The sequence below is a fragment of the Neopelma chrysocephalum genome, unplaced genomic scaffold (assembly GCF_003984885.1).
Source record: "Neopelma chrysocephalum unplaced genomic scaffold, ASM398488v2 Primary Assembly neopelma1_75, whole genome shotgun sequence".
NCBI classification, from domain to species: domain Eukaryota; kingdom Metazoa; phylum Chordata; class Aves; order Passeriformes; family Pipridae; genus Neopelma; species Neopelma chrysocephalum.
The window spans coordinates 12,551,692-12,566,387 of NW_020897736.1; the positions used below are offsets into that span (position 1 = coordinate 12,551,692).

At 50.2% G+C, this 14,696-nt stretch overlaps 1 protein-coding gene and 1 long non-coding RNA gene across 4 annotated transcripts in view; one reads left to right on the plus strand and one right to left on the minus strand.

Annotated features, from left to right (window-relative positions):
* LOC113970014 overlaps positions 1–4,508 on the plus strand; it is a 30,541-nt gene extending 26,033 nt beyond the window's left edge. For all 3 annotated transcript variants that reach the window (XR_003535026.1, XR_003535024.1, XR_003535025.1), the window contains 2 exons: positions 3,024–4,176; positions 4,294–4,508. This is a non-coding gene — a long non-coding RNA (uncharacterized LOC113970014). The remainder of the gene's footprint in view (positions 1–3,023; positions 4,177–4,293) is intronic.
* Positions 4,509–4,823: 315 nt separating this feature from the next.
* IGDCC3 (immunoglobulin superfamily DCC subclass member 3) overlaps positions 4,824–14,696 on the minus strand; it is a 97,170-nt gene continuing 87,297 nt past the window's right edge. The window contains exons 8-14 of the mRNA XM_027688475.1: positions 12,721–12,968; positions 12,063–12,227; positions 7,097–7,285; positions 6,739–6,843; positions 5,543–5,681; positions 5,115–5,322; positions 4,824–5,027 (exon numbers count right to left, since the gene is read on the minus strand). Coding sequence (XP_027544276.1) covers positions 4,863–5,027; positions 5,115–5,322; positions 5,543–5,681; positions 6,739–6,843; positions 7,097–7,285; positions 12,063–12,227; positions 12,721–12,968 — 1,219 coding nt within the window. The 3' untranslated portion in view covers positions 4,824–4,862. The remainder of the gene's footprint in view (positions 5,028–5,114; positions 5,323–5,542; positions 5,682–6,738; positions 6,844–7,096; positions 7,286–12,062; positions 12,228–12,720; positions 12,969–14,696) is intronic.

Here is a 14,696-nt window from a genome sequence, read left to right on the forward strand (position 1 = left end):
AGCAGAGACCAACCCCACCCGGCTCCCCCCTCCTGTCAGGGAGTTGTAGAGTGAGGAGGTCTCCCCTGAGCCTCCTCCTCTCCAGGCTGAGCCCCCCCAGCTCCCTCAGCTGCTCCTCACAGGACTTGTGCTCCAGTCCCTTCACCAGCTCTGCTGCCCTTCTTTGGACCTGCTCCAGCCCCTCCATGTCCTTCCTGAACTGAGGGGCCCAGAGCTGGACACAGCACTCAAGGTGTGGCCTCACCAGCTCTGAGTACAGGGGCAGAATCACCTCCCTGCTCCTGCTGCCACACTGTTCCTGATCCAGGCCAGGATCCATCGGCCTTCTTGGCCACCTGGGCACACTGCTAGCTCATGTCCAGCTGCCATCAGTCAGTACCCCCAGGTCCCTTCCTGCCTGGCTGCTCTCCAGCCCCTCTGTCCCACCTGGAGCTGCAGGGGTTGTTGTGGCCCAAGGGCAGGACCCGGCACTTGGCCTTGTTTAACCTCACGCCGTTGGAATCAGCCCGTGGATCCAGCCTGTCCAGGTCCCTCTGCAGAGCCCTCCTGCCTTCCAGCAGATTGACACTCCCCCCCATCTTGGTGTCATCTGCAAATCTGCTAATGGTGGACTCAATCCCCTCATCCAGATCATCAGTAAGGATATTAAATAGGACTGGGCCTGACATTGATCCCTGGGGGACACTGCTAGTGACTGGACACCAACGGGGAACTGGCCATCAACTTTTCTTTCCCTTTTTTTAATTTGGTGGGGAGGGAAATAAATGAGCCGGCGTCAAGTTGCTAGATGGGATCTGTAACCTGCCCGCTCCGGCACGCACGGGGAGGGATAGATTTCCACACACTGTTTGCACAGATGAAGTGAGTAAGTAGCTCCCCCCCGTTTGTTTTCATAAGCTTTTAATATCCTTTTTTTTAACTGATTTTCTCAGACTTAAGTGCTGTCACTCAGCTTCCCTTCACCATCCAGAAGCAACAATGCTTTGTAGCTTCTCTCCTCTTTTATTGCCAACTTAAAATCTAAAGTCCCTTGTTATAATTTGGGGTGGAAGCTTTAAAACTCCCAAACTGGACCAGCACTTAAATGTATCAGCACCTTTACAAAACAAGAAAGAAGAAAGATAATGGTAGACAAATAAATACCTGAATCCAACAGTGTGAAAATACCCTGTCACAGCATAAAACTATTCCCTGTTCAACTAAAGACAATGTGGATACTATCCCTGAGGTAGCAGCCATCTCTGGTCAACTTGAGAGCTCCAAGAATAGGTTGTGCCCGTTATGGGTTACCAAAAATAAAAAAAAAAAATCAGCTTTTGGATATTTATTCCTTCCTGTAATTTCATCTCACCACAGCCAGAAAATAAGAGGGTTTTTGGGATCAGCTGAGAGGGTTGAATTAGTGGAACTATTTGCTTGGAAAAATAATAAAGGATGAGATTCCTACCCCAAATGTGGGTGGTTGCCAGCAGTTTGCACTGGATCCAACACCTGCCCATTACCCAGTGGTTTTATCCCTGGGCAGCAGTTTGGATGAACCAAGGACAGGCTGTCCCCCAGGCTGAAACCAAACACAAACTCTTTTTTTGTTCTTTATTCCTTCTCATTTCACAGATTCAAGGCCAGACATACTCTAAGTGACACTTTCCCAAGTTTTTGGTTGTCACAGCTTTGTGTCCAGCCTGGCTCAGGCACTGATGTACAGCAAGAAGAGCTGTCATGTGTCACTTCTCCAGCTGAGAGGCACAAAGCCAGAACGTGCCATTTTGAGTGGGTTTTTTGCCCAGTTTTGTGCAGTTGGATAATTCAGGGAAGACCATGTCCTCCTGATGGATCACCAGACTTCAGCCCCAGCCCTTCGTGGGCTGAGTTGCCGCAACCATCTACATTATGTCCCAATGGTATGGATTGAAAAGAGTGGAAAAGAAACCCCAAAAAAGAGGAAAAGCTAAACTTCTAAAAAATAGTCTTTAAAGATTTACATCCATCTTCAACTGTCTCAAACCAACACAGAATCTGCATTGGTTTAAGCCACCACATTCTGCATAATTAAAAAAAAAAAACCAAAAGAAAAAGCTTACTCTTGACATACTATCGTGTTCCAACTAGTCAAATGGCACAGCATTTCCCTTTAATAAAAGGAAGTAGTGACAAATACTTGTTACTATTACAATATCACAATAATATGATATTAAATTAATAGCATGTTCACAGCTTCAGGAAGTCTGAGCTGAACGCTACTCTAGGTTTTGTGTTCACTTTGGCAACGGTACTTATTCAATGTGAACGGTGACGTTACACACACCAAAAAAAACGATAACAAGAAAAGCTGGGCTGGGGTGGGAGTGGGATGGCAGGAGAGAATCGAGTTGTCTTTGATATGAGGTTATAACTTGAGCTATTTGGTGTCTCCTCCTCCCTCCTGCCCTTTCCATCCTCCAGCTCCTGCAATGGGCTGTGCTATCTGACTCACATGACGCTGTCCCCCCACGGTCCCTTCCCAGGCTGTCTCCAGGTCCAGCATCACAAAAGGGAACATCCCCCCATTGTCCTTGGGAGCAGGGATCGGTCTGATGGCCCATCCAGCCTCTTTGGTGGAGTGGGGGGAGGCTGTTTGGGGGCTTAACACCAAAGTTTAACCCTTCACATCTTTTTTGTCCTGCCTGATGTCAACAGGAAGAGGAATTATAATGGGAGGGGGCTAGGAACACTGAGCCTCAAGAGCTCCTTGCTCTCGAGGTTGGTGCCATTCAATCTGCTAGGGCCAAGGTGGATGATGTGGAAGGGCAGAGTCCTACTCCCAGCTAACCCGGCCCAGCATAGGGAAGAGGCATTTGCTCATCCTCCTGTGTGTGGTATTATTTGCATGGCCATGGGCAGCATCCCACTGTCAGCTGGGCAGGTGATGGGGGATGTTTCTCACACAAGGGACTCTCCCACTGGTACCATTTAAAAAATACAATTAATACTTTTTTTAAACTTAAACTCATTTCCTTTCCTGATTCCTTTCACTGTCCTTGCAGATACGGCAATGTTTGATTTACCACCACTTACACAGAGAGTTCAAACCTTCACATTCGCCCGGATTGAACCAACCCACGTGGCAGGGAACAGGCACCATCCCTGCCCCCATCTCACCCCAGGGTCGATGCCGGTCACACACCGACTCACGAGGCTGCACCACACCAGGACAACCCAACCCCCAAAGAGGCAGTTTGGTGGTTGATCCCTGGAGGGGACAAACCCTTTCTTTGGTGTCAGGAGCTCCTCTGCCCACCATGGGCATCGGGAAGGGGCGGCTGCTGGCAGCCCCCAGCATCCTCCTCGCCTTGTCCCTCTCCCAGGGAACTGAGCCCTTTTTGGCTCCACTCATCCTCTGGATGTTCTCCTGTGGCTGGAAATGCACTGGAGGAGCTGGGAGCAGCTCAGTAGCCTCTCAGGGGGTTCTGGAAGTACTGTCTCAGAGTTTGCTTGCCCGTGGGCGCTCCTACAGCAAGGTGGGCTTTGGGACAAGACGCTGACATCCAGGTTGCCACCTCCCAGGGGTGTGTTATGCTGCTTATGCTGGCACATGCCATAAATCATCCTGCTGGGAATCAGCACAGTGACAAGGCAGGAAGGTGCCCTGGCTCCAGTGTTGGCAGCTGAGCACCCCATCTCTATACACCCATGATGGACTGAGGCAGCCACCACCAGCACCCAAATCAGCCCTGGGAGGGCAGCAATGCCAGGGAAAACCAGAGAGCACCACACTGCTTGTCTGTGACAGCCCTAACAATCTTTAAAGTAAAAAAACCATGACAGGAATCTCCAAAATCACACCGGAGCCCCTAAAAGTAAAGCTCATAACACTAGTGAAGCATCACGCTTCGTGAGGGGCAGGGTGGGAGAGGCAGGAATTGGGGGAGAGGAGAGGACACACACACACTCTCACACTCACTCTCACACTCTCACACACGAGCTTCTCTCATGCTTGAGGTAGAACATTGCTTTCAAAGGTTTGGAAGTGCTTTACACGGGAACGACAACAACGAAGCCGCCGGGGCGGCAGGTACAGAGCGTGACTGCTGAGGTAGGACCATGCTTGTACTGACCAAGTGCTATGCTACTTGCTTTTTGAACATGAAGGAAGACGCAGGCATTTCTGCTTCCCAGAAGACATTCATTCCGGTTGAGGTAGGTTCTGAGTTCACTCGGGTTTCTGTCCAAGTCTTTCAGTAGCCCTCAGGCATCCTTTGACACACACACTCTTTTTTTTTTATTTTTCTGCCTTTTTTTTTTCATATTATTTAGAGTCAATCAGCAAAAAAAGTATCCTGAGAAATAGCGAAAGTGTACAAAGTCATCAAATCCACAGAGAGACAGCCTTCCTGGGCTTCGATTTTTGGAGTCAAGTTAGAAGGATTTCTCCAAATCCAGTCTTCTGGAAATAAAAAATAGATCCAAAAAGTAGTCCTAAAGCTGCTGATCAGGAAAAAGTCTGGGATGCCAGGAGACAGAGGCTCCACCATATTCCCAGTCTGTAAGAGACAGGAGAGTTTGTCAAACTCTGCCAAGGAGTCTGTTACTTAGCAGCTGAGGGGAAAATTCATTGTGACCAGTCTCCGTGAAGCCACCATCGGAAGAAACACACCGAGAGGCTCGAGGGAGAGGTCAGAAAGATAAAACTTCACAGAGTTTCCAAAAGGCTGTATACATATATATATATTTATATATATATATAAAAATAAAGCAAAACAAAAAAATAACAATCAGACCGTAGAAATCTTCAATTGACCTGAGATTGACAACTCGTAAAGACATCACCAGCCGCGGGTTTGGTTTCTGGTAACTCCCACAAGAGGCTTCGAGTCTTGGCAGTTTTATCCTTCATTGGCGGGACCGTGGTTGGGAGCTGGAGCAGGGGGGCTGCTGCCACGGGGGGGTTTTGGGAGGGCGTCTGGCTGCTCCTCGATGATGCTGAACTCGTCCAGAGGGAGTGTGGAGATCTGGGTGTCGTCGTGGGGGGTCGGCGGGCTGTGAGCCGACTGGGGAGAGAGAAAGGGACAGTGCAGTGACAACGTCTGATGCGCTCAGCCATGCAGCCAGGTGAGCTCCCATCGCGCTGGACTTACCGTCATTCCCTTATCCTGCTGCTCCTGGGATGGGGATGCTGGGAATAACCTCTCCAGCTCGTTCATATCCAGCTGCTTTCCGTTCAAGTCCCGGTCGTCCCTGTCCCTGCGAGCGGCCCCGTTCAGGACGAGGCTTGCGGCGCTCCGCTGGCTCCTGGGGATCTGTGGGGTTGAGAGCTGCTCCTGCACGTTTTTGCACATCAGCAGCCTGAAAAATAAAGAGATAGAGCCTGAGGGTGAGAAAGATGGTTCCTCCCCCATTCCCTCCCCCAAGCCTGAGTCTGCCTTATCCCTATGCTACATTCCTTCATCCTTCAATCCATCCTATAAAGTCCAGCATTGCACTGCGGGTGCGAGACTCAGGCAGGGACACCCACATGGCATTAGGGACCATCACCCCTTGTGAGCAGTGACATGAGCATCCCTACCTTCCTCGGTACCCGAACATGAGGAAGAGGATGCAGAATATGATGCAGGTGACGCCAATGTGGATCCCGATGATGATGCCGGTCGTGGAGGTTTTATTGTTCTGCTCGTCCTTCATGCAGTCACAGGGGGGATTCAATACTGCCAGAAAAAAGGGGGATTGGGGAGTCAGTGGTGCTTCTGTCCTATTGTTCCTCCAGCTTTTGGGGAGCCCAGAGCCAAAGTTGGAGCCTGGGCTGTGTATGAGAAGAGGATATAAAGATGCAGAGCTGGCAGGGGGGTCACTACCTGCTGAAACAGCTTCCCTGCTCCTGCACTCCAAGAAGGCACTCAGAGCAAGCACAGGACTGGAATTCCACAGTGAGCCAGCCCCACTACCCAGCTGCTGTCATTAAGATACAATAATGAACAGAAAAGACTCTGATATCAATTTTTGCCATCCCCTGTGCCCAAGGTGGGAGGTGAGAGGTGGCTACCATGCCAGAGCAGGCTGAGACCTGATGGAAAGCACTGAGCAGGCAGATGCCAGTGAGATTAGTATTTACTCCAATACAGACAGAGGAGTAATAACTATCTCTTGAAGATATTCCCACTGGAAGGCTTAAAAGGCTTCCAAGAGCAGTAGGATGTTTTTTACACATAGATGAATATGAAAGGTGTGATCAGTTAAGAGATTCCCTCTAGAGGTTTCCCCTCTGCTGCCACATAAAGCAGGACTTGTGCTCTGCAGCCATTCCCCATTCCAAAGCCACATGCCCTCCCTTTTGACCAGTGAAGGTCAAAATATCCAGGAGAGCTCCAGGAGGGTGGAGATGCTCAGTGCATCACATCCCACCTGAGGATGGCGGCTCTTAGCCTATGCATGGGGGCTTGTTCATGTTCGTGGCTTCACCTCTGGCTCAAGCTTAGGGGACAAAACTGGCAATTACAGGAATACTGGGTTAGTTTTATCCCCAAAAGTCATCAGGTTGGACTGGCCAATGGGGATGGTAGAAGCCACATGGCCAGGAAGCCACCCCAGGGCCAGCACCAGGTGGTCCCAGCCCTGCAGGGTTTTGCATCAGCACTATTTGTGATGCTGAAAATAAATGAGTGGCTAAAGGTGAGAGCCACGGGGGTCTGGGGGATGTGTCTGGCCTCACCACCTTCCTGCAGAACGGTTTCCCAAACCACCACCAAGACCCACGTCCTGCCTCACCTGTCCTCTCCACAGTTTCCCTCAGGGACACGAAGCGGACGGTGGAGTCTCCATCCCCGTGCTGGTTGTAGGCAAGGAGCTTGACCTCGTACACCACCGACGCGTCTGCCGGGGGAGACACAAGGACAGTCCAGGTGTCACCGTGAGTGAGTTCGTTTGGGAAATTAACATCTTACCAAATACACACAAGATGCTGCAAAGAACTACCTGTTCCTGTGAAAGCATTCCAAAAACCTGGGGGAGAGCTCCTGCATTTCTCATTTAGTGGTTGGGCAACACATGCCAGCTCTCTCCTGCTAATCAGGACAGACCCTCTCGGGGCGGGGGGGAACACGGAGCAGGGTGTCACCATACTCACCCAGGTGGGTAATGTTGTAGGCTGTGACGTTGCTGGCCAGCAGCACTGGGCCTGTGTACTGGGCCAGGTGGACCTTGCGGTAGTACAGCTTGAAGCCTTCGTGCTGGCCCAGTTTGATGGAGGGCTCCCACGTCGCCTGCACAGCGGTGCTGTTAATGACTTTAATAAAGAGGGATGGCATGGCTGGGACTGAAACAGAGAAAGACAGACAGTGGGTTGTATGTGCTTTTCAGTCTGCATAATGAGAAATTCCCCAGCAGCCTTTCCCTGCGGTCACTGCACCAAAGAATGTGCCAGCTGAGACTGAGAAAAATCGGAGCACATCAGAATCTGGTTTAACGGCTTTGAACTTCTTCAGGAAGCTGAAGGAGTTTCCAAGGGTTTCCTCTGCTCAGACCAGCAAGCAGAGGCTACTTTTACACTTCACTTGCAATCTGATGCTCGGCCCAGTTGGGTCAAGGCAGGAATGCAGCAATTTTGGCAAGGTGTTCTCAAATTCCACTTTTTTGCCCTCACCCTGAGGCAAGAACCTTTCACAGTGATTAATCCCCCAGGGAGGAAGGAACCAGAAGGGATGGAGCTGGAGACATCCATCTCATAAGCGTGCCAGGTACCTGCACTGGCTTGCAGGGTGCAGGGGGCTTGCTCTCCCCATCGGCTTTAGGACAGAGGTTTGTGATTCTGTGCTGGGGATTCAAGAGAGAACAGGGTCATCTTCATCAACAGCCCTAAACACCTGAGCAGCCTGAGATCCCTGCACAGCTGGGGATGGATTGTTTTGGGAGGCAGGCACTTACCTGGCCTTAGGGGTGCACTGGGGGTTAGCTGGGAAGATGTCCCTGCTGCTGCACCTGATTCAAAGTCCACCAGGATACCTTTTGCTCTGCTCAATACCCCAAAACCCTGCCCTGGTTCTTGGGGTGTGCTGTAGAGGGGGGCAGGCCATTCCTTCCCCAGGTCCCCAAAAAGCTGTCCAGCCCCACTCCATCAGCCTGGGCTGAGAGGCAAAGGTTTGCAAACCAAAGCCAATTTCCTTGGGATGCAGATATATCAGGGTTTTCCAAAGCTGGTTCTGCACCAAGCCCTGCCCCGAGCCCTCTGCAGCACTAGGGCACAGACCCATGCTTCCCCCTCCCTCCATTTCTCCTATACTGATCACACCAACACTGAGATGTGTCTCAGCAGGGTATTATGGACATTTCACCGATGATTTTTTTACCCTCATTTCCACAAAACACCCCCAGGCCAAACGCTCCCATCAGCTCCCCAGCCTTTGGCACCATCCAGAAGGTGCAAGGCACCAGGTGCTGCAGGCTCTGCCCTGCCCAGGGCTCTGCTCCAGCACCAGCACCAGGAGGGAAAAGGGTTTTTGGGCACCAGGCAGTGAGCTTGGCTACACCCCACAGCAGAACTATTGTGCAGAACAACAGCCCTGCTTCTCCAGCAGCCTCCAGGCTTTGAGGCAGAGCTATTTTTCCAATCCCACATGATTACAAGCTCAGCAGTTCCCAACTGTAAGGATTGCTGGGATTGCACTGGACTGAAGCTGCTTTCTGGCTTGATTTTCCCCAAAGGGTCTCTAAGGATGAGCAAACCCAGCCCTTGGCAGAGAGTTCAGCACAACCATTAGTGAGCGATGGTGAAGAGCAGATGGAACGTGGCCGTGTCAATCTGAGACTGATGAGAGCTAAAAAGGGCATTTCCTCAATTTACTGGTAAAACTGCACAGCACAACCATTTGCCTTTTCCCAGGCACTGAGAGCTCAAGTTTTTCCACGAGGAGATTTAGAGGAAGGAAGGACATCTCTCCAGGTGAGCAGGAGGATCTGGGCAACCCTCTCTCTTCCCAAAGTGATGCCCCACTTCAGGCTGCAGGGGCTTTGCCTGATGCCCTCCAAATAAGCACACGGAGATAAACAAGTCCCTGCTGACTGCTGAGCCTCTCCATGTGGATTTTGGAGGAAAGACCCAGTGTCCTGTGTCAGGTTAATGAGATCCCATCCTGCCCGAGAGCTGCCAGTGAGAAAAAAAATGGGCTGAAGTACTTCTTCTTGCTAGGATTTATTCTGATGTCCATTTCACTGCTGGGAAGGCTGAACTTAGCAATTCCTGGGTGCAAAACACAGAGTAAATTCTATTTATACCAGAACGTACCATTCCTCCCGAGGCTGAGTATTTTTGCAATCCAATTAAATGCTCTTTTTTTCTCGTTCTCCCAATTCCCTCTAGGGCAAAATCCCCGTTCTGAGAAGCTGGACTCTTGCTTAAAGCATCATTTTCCAAACCATGGGTGAAAACACCACAGAAAGGGAAATTATCATATTATCCCATGGACAAAGAAACACTGATGTGGGCCATCCTGATTTGCAAAGAGTTGGCTTTATTTTATGGTTGCAAAGCCTTACATTTAATAAAAACCACAAGAATATCTCTCCTTCAAAGTATGAAATATATCGTATTTATTCAAACTTTGAGTATATATATATATGTATAATACTGATTATAGGTAGATGCACTCGCAGAATGCACGTGCTGTTTATAATGTGATTACACAAATAAGTGTATACAATGGAGTATATCTGTGTGTGTGTAAATATAGGTACACACACCAGCAGATAAGTGCTTCATAGAAGTATATATAAGACATAATATGGAGCTACTATAAGTGAGGCATCTCCCTCATGCTAAGAGCTGGGATACTTGTTTTCCTCTTCCGTGCTGTTTGGAATTTTCCCCAGGTCATTTCAACTTTCTTCTTGAAGGCGTCTTTAGCCGAAGATGACTAAAGGAACAGTCTTCATCCTAGAGAAATGTCAAAAAGTCCTGGAGAAAACCCTAAAAAGCATTAAAAGACAAGAACAAGGAGTGTGTGCTGCTTAATGAAGCGGAGAGCGTTTGAGGTTTAAAATACCACGGCATTTGTGAAACGGCGTAAAGGAGAATGACAGGGAGGAGGCAGGAGGACCTTCCCAGTGAGTGAGGTTTCTGGAGGACAAGGTTCACTTGGGTTGTTTCTCTACAGCGTCATCCCTTCTACTTTCCATCCAGAATTAGCACTGGCACACAGGAAGGAGCATCTAGAAAGCATTGGAGGCTTCAGCCAAGCGTGCTCTCAGCGTATTGCTACCCCTGAAAAGCTGATGGCCCCAAGCCAAAAGCAGCCCTGCTCCTCAGTATTTCTCAGGAAGATTTCATATTCCTACTCCAGACAATGAGTGACCAGTTGAACACAGTCACTCAAACCAGTCTCCAGCTGGCAGCATCTCTGCTGGCCACTCCAACAAGCGCTATCCGGGCTCTGCCGAGCCATTCCTGGCTGCCAGATACGGCATGTCTTGGAAAACCCATCCCTTTCTGAGGCTGTCAGCACAGATCCAGGGGCTCCTCGAGCCCAGCGGGGTCACAGCTCTCCTGTGCACCTTGGGAAGGCACAGGGTGAAACATCTTGGCTGTGAGAAGAGGCAAATCTGCAGCAAAACCTTAACTTGGTGACAAAAGCCACCAGATCCTGGCTCTCTGACTGACTCTCTCCTCTGTGAGCAGAGGGCAACGGGCACCCAAGTGAAGAAATGTGAGCAAATGAAGCCAACTGGGGCCTTTAAATCTCTTTTCACCTTCCTACAAGTCAAACACAGGCTGGGGTTGAGTGATCTGAACCAAGCCAGCTTGTCCCCCCTGATCAGAGAGCTAATTGCTGAAGCTTTGTTACACAGGACAAGCCCTTTTTAAAGGATAGCAGAGCAGGACGAGTCATGCCTTGAAAGTTCAGAGAGCCAGGAAATTTATGATCCCATTACCAGATCCCTAACTATTTCTCTTGTGATTGAAGTTAATAATGACAAAAAGTCCTTTCTCCCTTGACCCAGACTTCTGCAGAGCCACCAAGTTCTATGGAGCATGGCTGGCTTGTAGCTCCTGTGGCTGAACTCAGAGCCCAGGGTCAAGGAGTTTCAAGCTTTGCCTTAGTCCATCCTTCTGCCTTTAAACTGGAAGGAAAAACAAACTCCAAGGGTGACTGATTCCCTGCAGAGTACCAAGGAAAATAAACTTTAAGGGAAACAACCCAGCAGGGCGAGGATTTATTGGTGTTGTTGCTTAAATTCTGTAATAAATATCTGCAAGGGCTGAGAGCAGAATGAGAACTGGATCCCCCACCTGGAAGTCAACACAGTCTTTCATTTGATCCTAAATAACATCCTCACACCCAAGGCCCTCTGCACTGCAAAGTCATAATTCCTGAGCACTCATGAGAATGATGTTCTTAAGAAATTAGTCTCCATATGTGAGACAAGCCAGGATTCAGAGGGGCTAGAGAGGCAGATGAGTCTCTAGGAAAATGTTCCTAAAATGCCAGCTGACAGATCACACCAGGGCTGTGGTTTCTGTGTGCAAGAGTCCTGCATTAGAGCACCCACTTTCTTACTGGGGAAGCTAACTGGTGGCCAAGTCAGCAAAAAAGCCTTGGAGGTCACCCTAATGTCCCACTGAAACAGAAGGCTGTTACAAGGCAGGTGTTTGTAGATCAGGACAGTTCAGCTCTAGTGTGAATTGTTCAGGGTAGAGCGAAAAATAATCAAACCTTAAAAAGTGTGTCACCTATCAAGTAAGAGCTGTGAGTACCAGAACTGCTGGAAGATGCTGAGGTGCTGCTTGAGCAGGAAATCTGCATTTAGCAAGGAGTTTAGGAACAGCCCAGAGCAGCTGCAATGCAGAGACCAGGCAGGTTTGCACTCACCCCCTGCTACAACATCAGCTGTGAGAGGCGATGCTGCGCTTTAATCAGTCAACCCCCCTGTAACGATACAAGTGAGTTTTACACAATATCCCAGAGCGTGAGGAGGAGTGGAAACAAGGAGCTTCGCCACCCCAGGCTGTGTGCCAAAGCGCTCCGGGGTGCTGTCGGGGTGCCGCGGTTACGCACAGCGGGTGTCAGCCTCTGATGGTCCAAGCGCAAAGCGTTCCTTACCTTCCCCCAGCGTGCTCACCACCGTGACTTCTGAGGCTTTGCTGGCACCCCGGGAGGTGTAAGCCTTTATATAAAAGCTGTAGCTGGTCGAGGGCTCCAAATCGGTCACCAGCTGCTGGAAGGTGCTCTTGCTAACAGCCTCCTGGTACTCCATCTCGACGGGATCTGAAAGGCAAAGGAACAGAGAACAGAGCGGCATCAGGCTTTGCCAGAGGTAAAGAGACTGAACAGATCTTGCAAGTGGTAATTGTGGTCCCTGGGGGGGACATGCACCTGCCCACACACTTTTCTGCTTACATTTCAAGTCTGGGTTGGATGGAGCTTGGATCAACCTGGTCTAGTGGAAGGTGTCCCTGCCCATGGCAGGGCATTGGAACTGGATTATCTTTAAGGTCCCTTCCAAACCATTCTATGATTCCCTGATTCTATGGTTTCTGTGTGCTTTGCCAGAGACCTATGTGGGCAGCAAGATTTGATTACATGGCTTCACCCTCTCCACGTTTTTGGTATTTACAGAAGCGCTACAGCCTCATCTCCATCCTTCAGAAACAGGGAGGTGATGGAGGACACGGAGAGCAGCACAGACCCCCTGGTTTTACCTAGTGGGTAAATCAAGGGAAGGCTGGGGACGCTCTGGGCAGCGGGTGCAGCCCCGTACCTGCAGCTTTCCGAATGTGCAGCACGTAGCCGATGATCTCTTTGGTGTTCTGCAGGGGCTTCTCCCAGGACACCTGGATGGTGGTGGCAGAGACGGTCTCGGCCCTGACGGCCTGGGGGGGGCTGGGCAGCCCGTCGGCCCAGAGCACGGTGAGGCGGGCGCTGGCCTGCGTGGAGCCCGCGCTGTTCTCCGCCAGGCACTGGTAGATGGCCTCGTCCGTCTGGTTGATCCCGTAGATGGACAGAGTGCTGTGGGGGGACACGAGAGGGACAAGCATCTCACTGACTGCTCTGCAGCACATCCCTGCAGCCACGCCATGGCCTCCGTGCTGGCTCCAATGGCAGGGCACCCCCCAGCCTCTGCTTCCACAGAAAGCTCCCCGGAAGTCGTGGGCTGGTTATTTTGGGGAAGGAAAAGCCCAGGAGGTGGATGTGTCATTCCCTGGAACCCATGACTGGGCAGATTGTCTCAACCTGCAGATACTGTGGTTCAAGTACAGCCAGATGTGCATATCCTGCAGGGTGGGATAGGAACAGCAGGATCTGAAGCCCTGGACTCAGGAGGATCCCAGCCACACTACAGAGACAGCTCTTTGGCAAGTGACCCTGAGATCAGCTCAGTGGGTTACAGCCTGCTGCTAATAACGCCTAAATTGTGGGTTCAATCCCTGTATGGGCCATTCACTTCAGAGATGGACTTGAAGATCCTTGTGGGTCCCTTCCAACTCAGAACATTCTGAGATTCTGGGAAATGCATCCACACATCCAAATCAGCTTTAACTGGCTTAGTTCCAGTACACACCAGTGAGACCCATCCAGGCACTGCACATGGTTCCTAAGCCAAGTTTAATCAAATGCAGCTAGAAAGCCCTCTGGTGATGCTCTAATTGCATTATAGCACATTAGAGCTGTCTTAGGGTAACACTGGGATTAGGTGACTTACCCAACAGGGTTACAGACTCAGCTCTGGCTTCTGCACTTCCAGGAACACCATCACCACGAGTCAAAACTCAAAGCTTACCAGCAAATCACAGGTTTTGTCTGCAAGGCCTCTGAGCGTGTTTTTGATGCTGGTGCATCAAAGCTTGCTCCCTCCCAGTGAAACAACCACAACAGTTCTGCCAGTCTGCTTTTGGGGGCCTCCACATCAGGCTTAGATGCTGTTTTCACTGCCCAAGATAAAGACAGGCACTGGCTACACTGGTGGAAAACATTCCTAAAGGAAGGGGGAAAACCAGCCGTTTACCAGCCTCCCAAACAAGTGCGTTCCTGAGCATGGTGCCCACCTCTGCACCACCTCCAGGAGAGATGTTTAGTGGTTTGGTGGGCACAGGGACAACCAGAGTCCTTGTACACATAGCCGCATGAGCTGGAGGCCCTTCCTGCACTGTGTGACCCTCTAGCAATGGCTGTGGAAAACCAGAGCAAGTTCAGGACCAGCTCAAGGGTTGCACCACCAGCAAATACTGACTCAGAAATAGTTGTGTGACAGATTAGCTCTGTCTTGTCACTGAACATGCAAAGCAGCTTTTCTTAACAACATCTGTTCACAAAGAGGGATCTATCAGTGAAAGCTCTGCTCAGAACTCAGCCAGGAACAACATGATCCAGTCCTGGAGGTCTCTTCCAACCTTAATGATTCTATGAGTCTAAGACGTGCAACTATCTATCAGACACAAGGCCACTTAAACAAATAAATAAATACCCAGTGTCTCTCCCTTCCAAGACATGGGGTGGGGAGTGTCACACCGTCTCCAGCTCTGAGCTGGAACCGGAAAGGCAGCCTTTGACACTGAAGATGTTTTTACCCAACCCCGAGGCAGCAGCTCAGGTTGTGATAAAATATGCTTACAATGCCCTTAAGTCACCCATATGTGCCCCACTCTGGATTAATCCCTGTTTCTGCATCTGTACTTCCAGTCCTGTCCAATTCCTTTGCACTGTGGTTTACTTCTGGCTCCACATGAATGCTTGGGA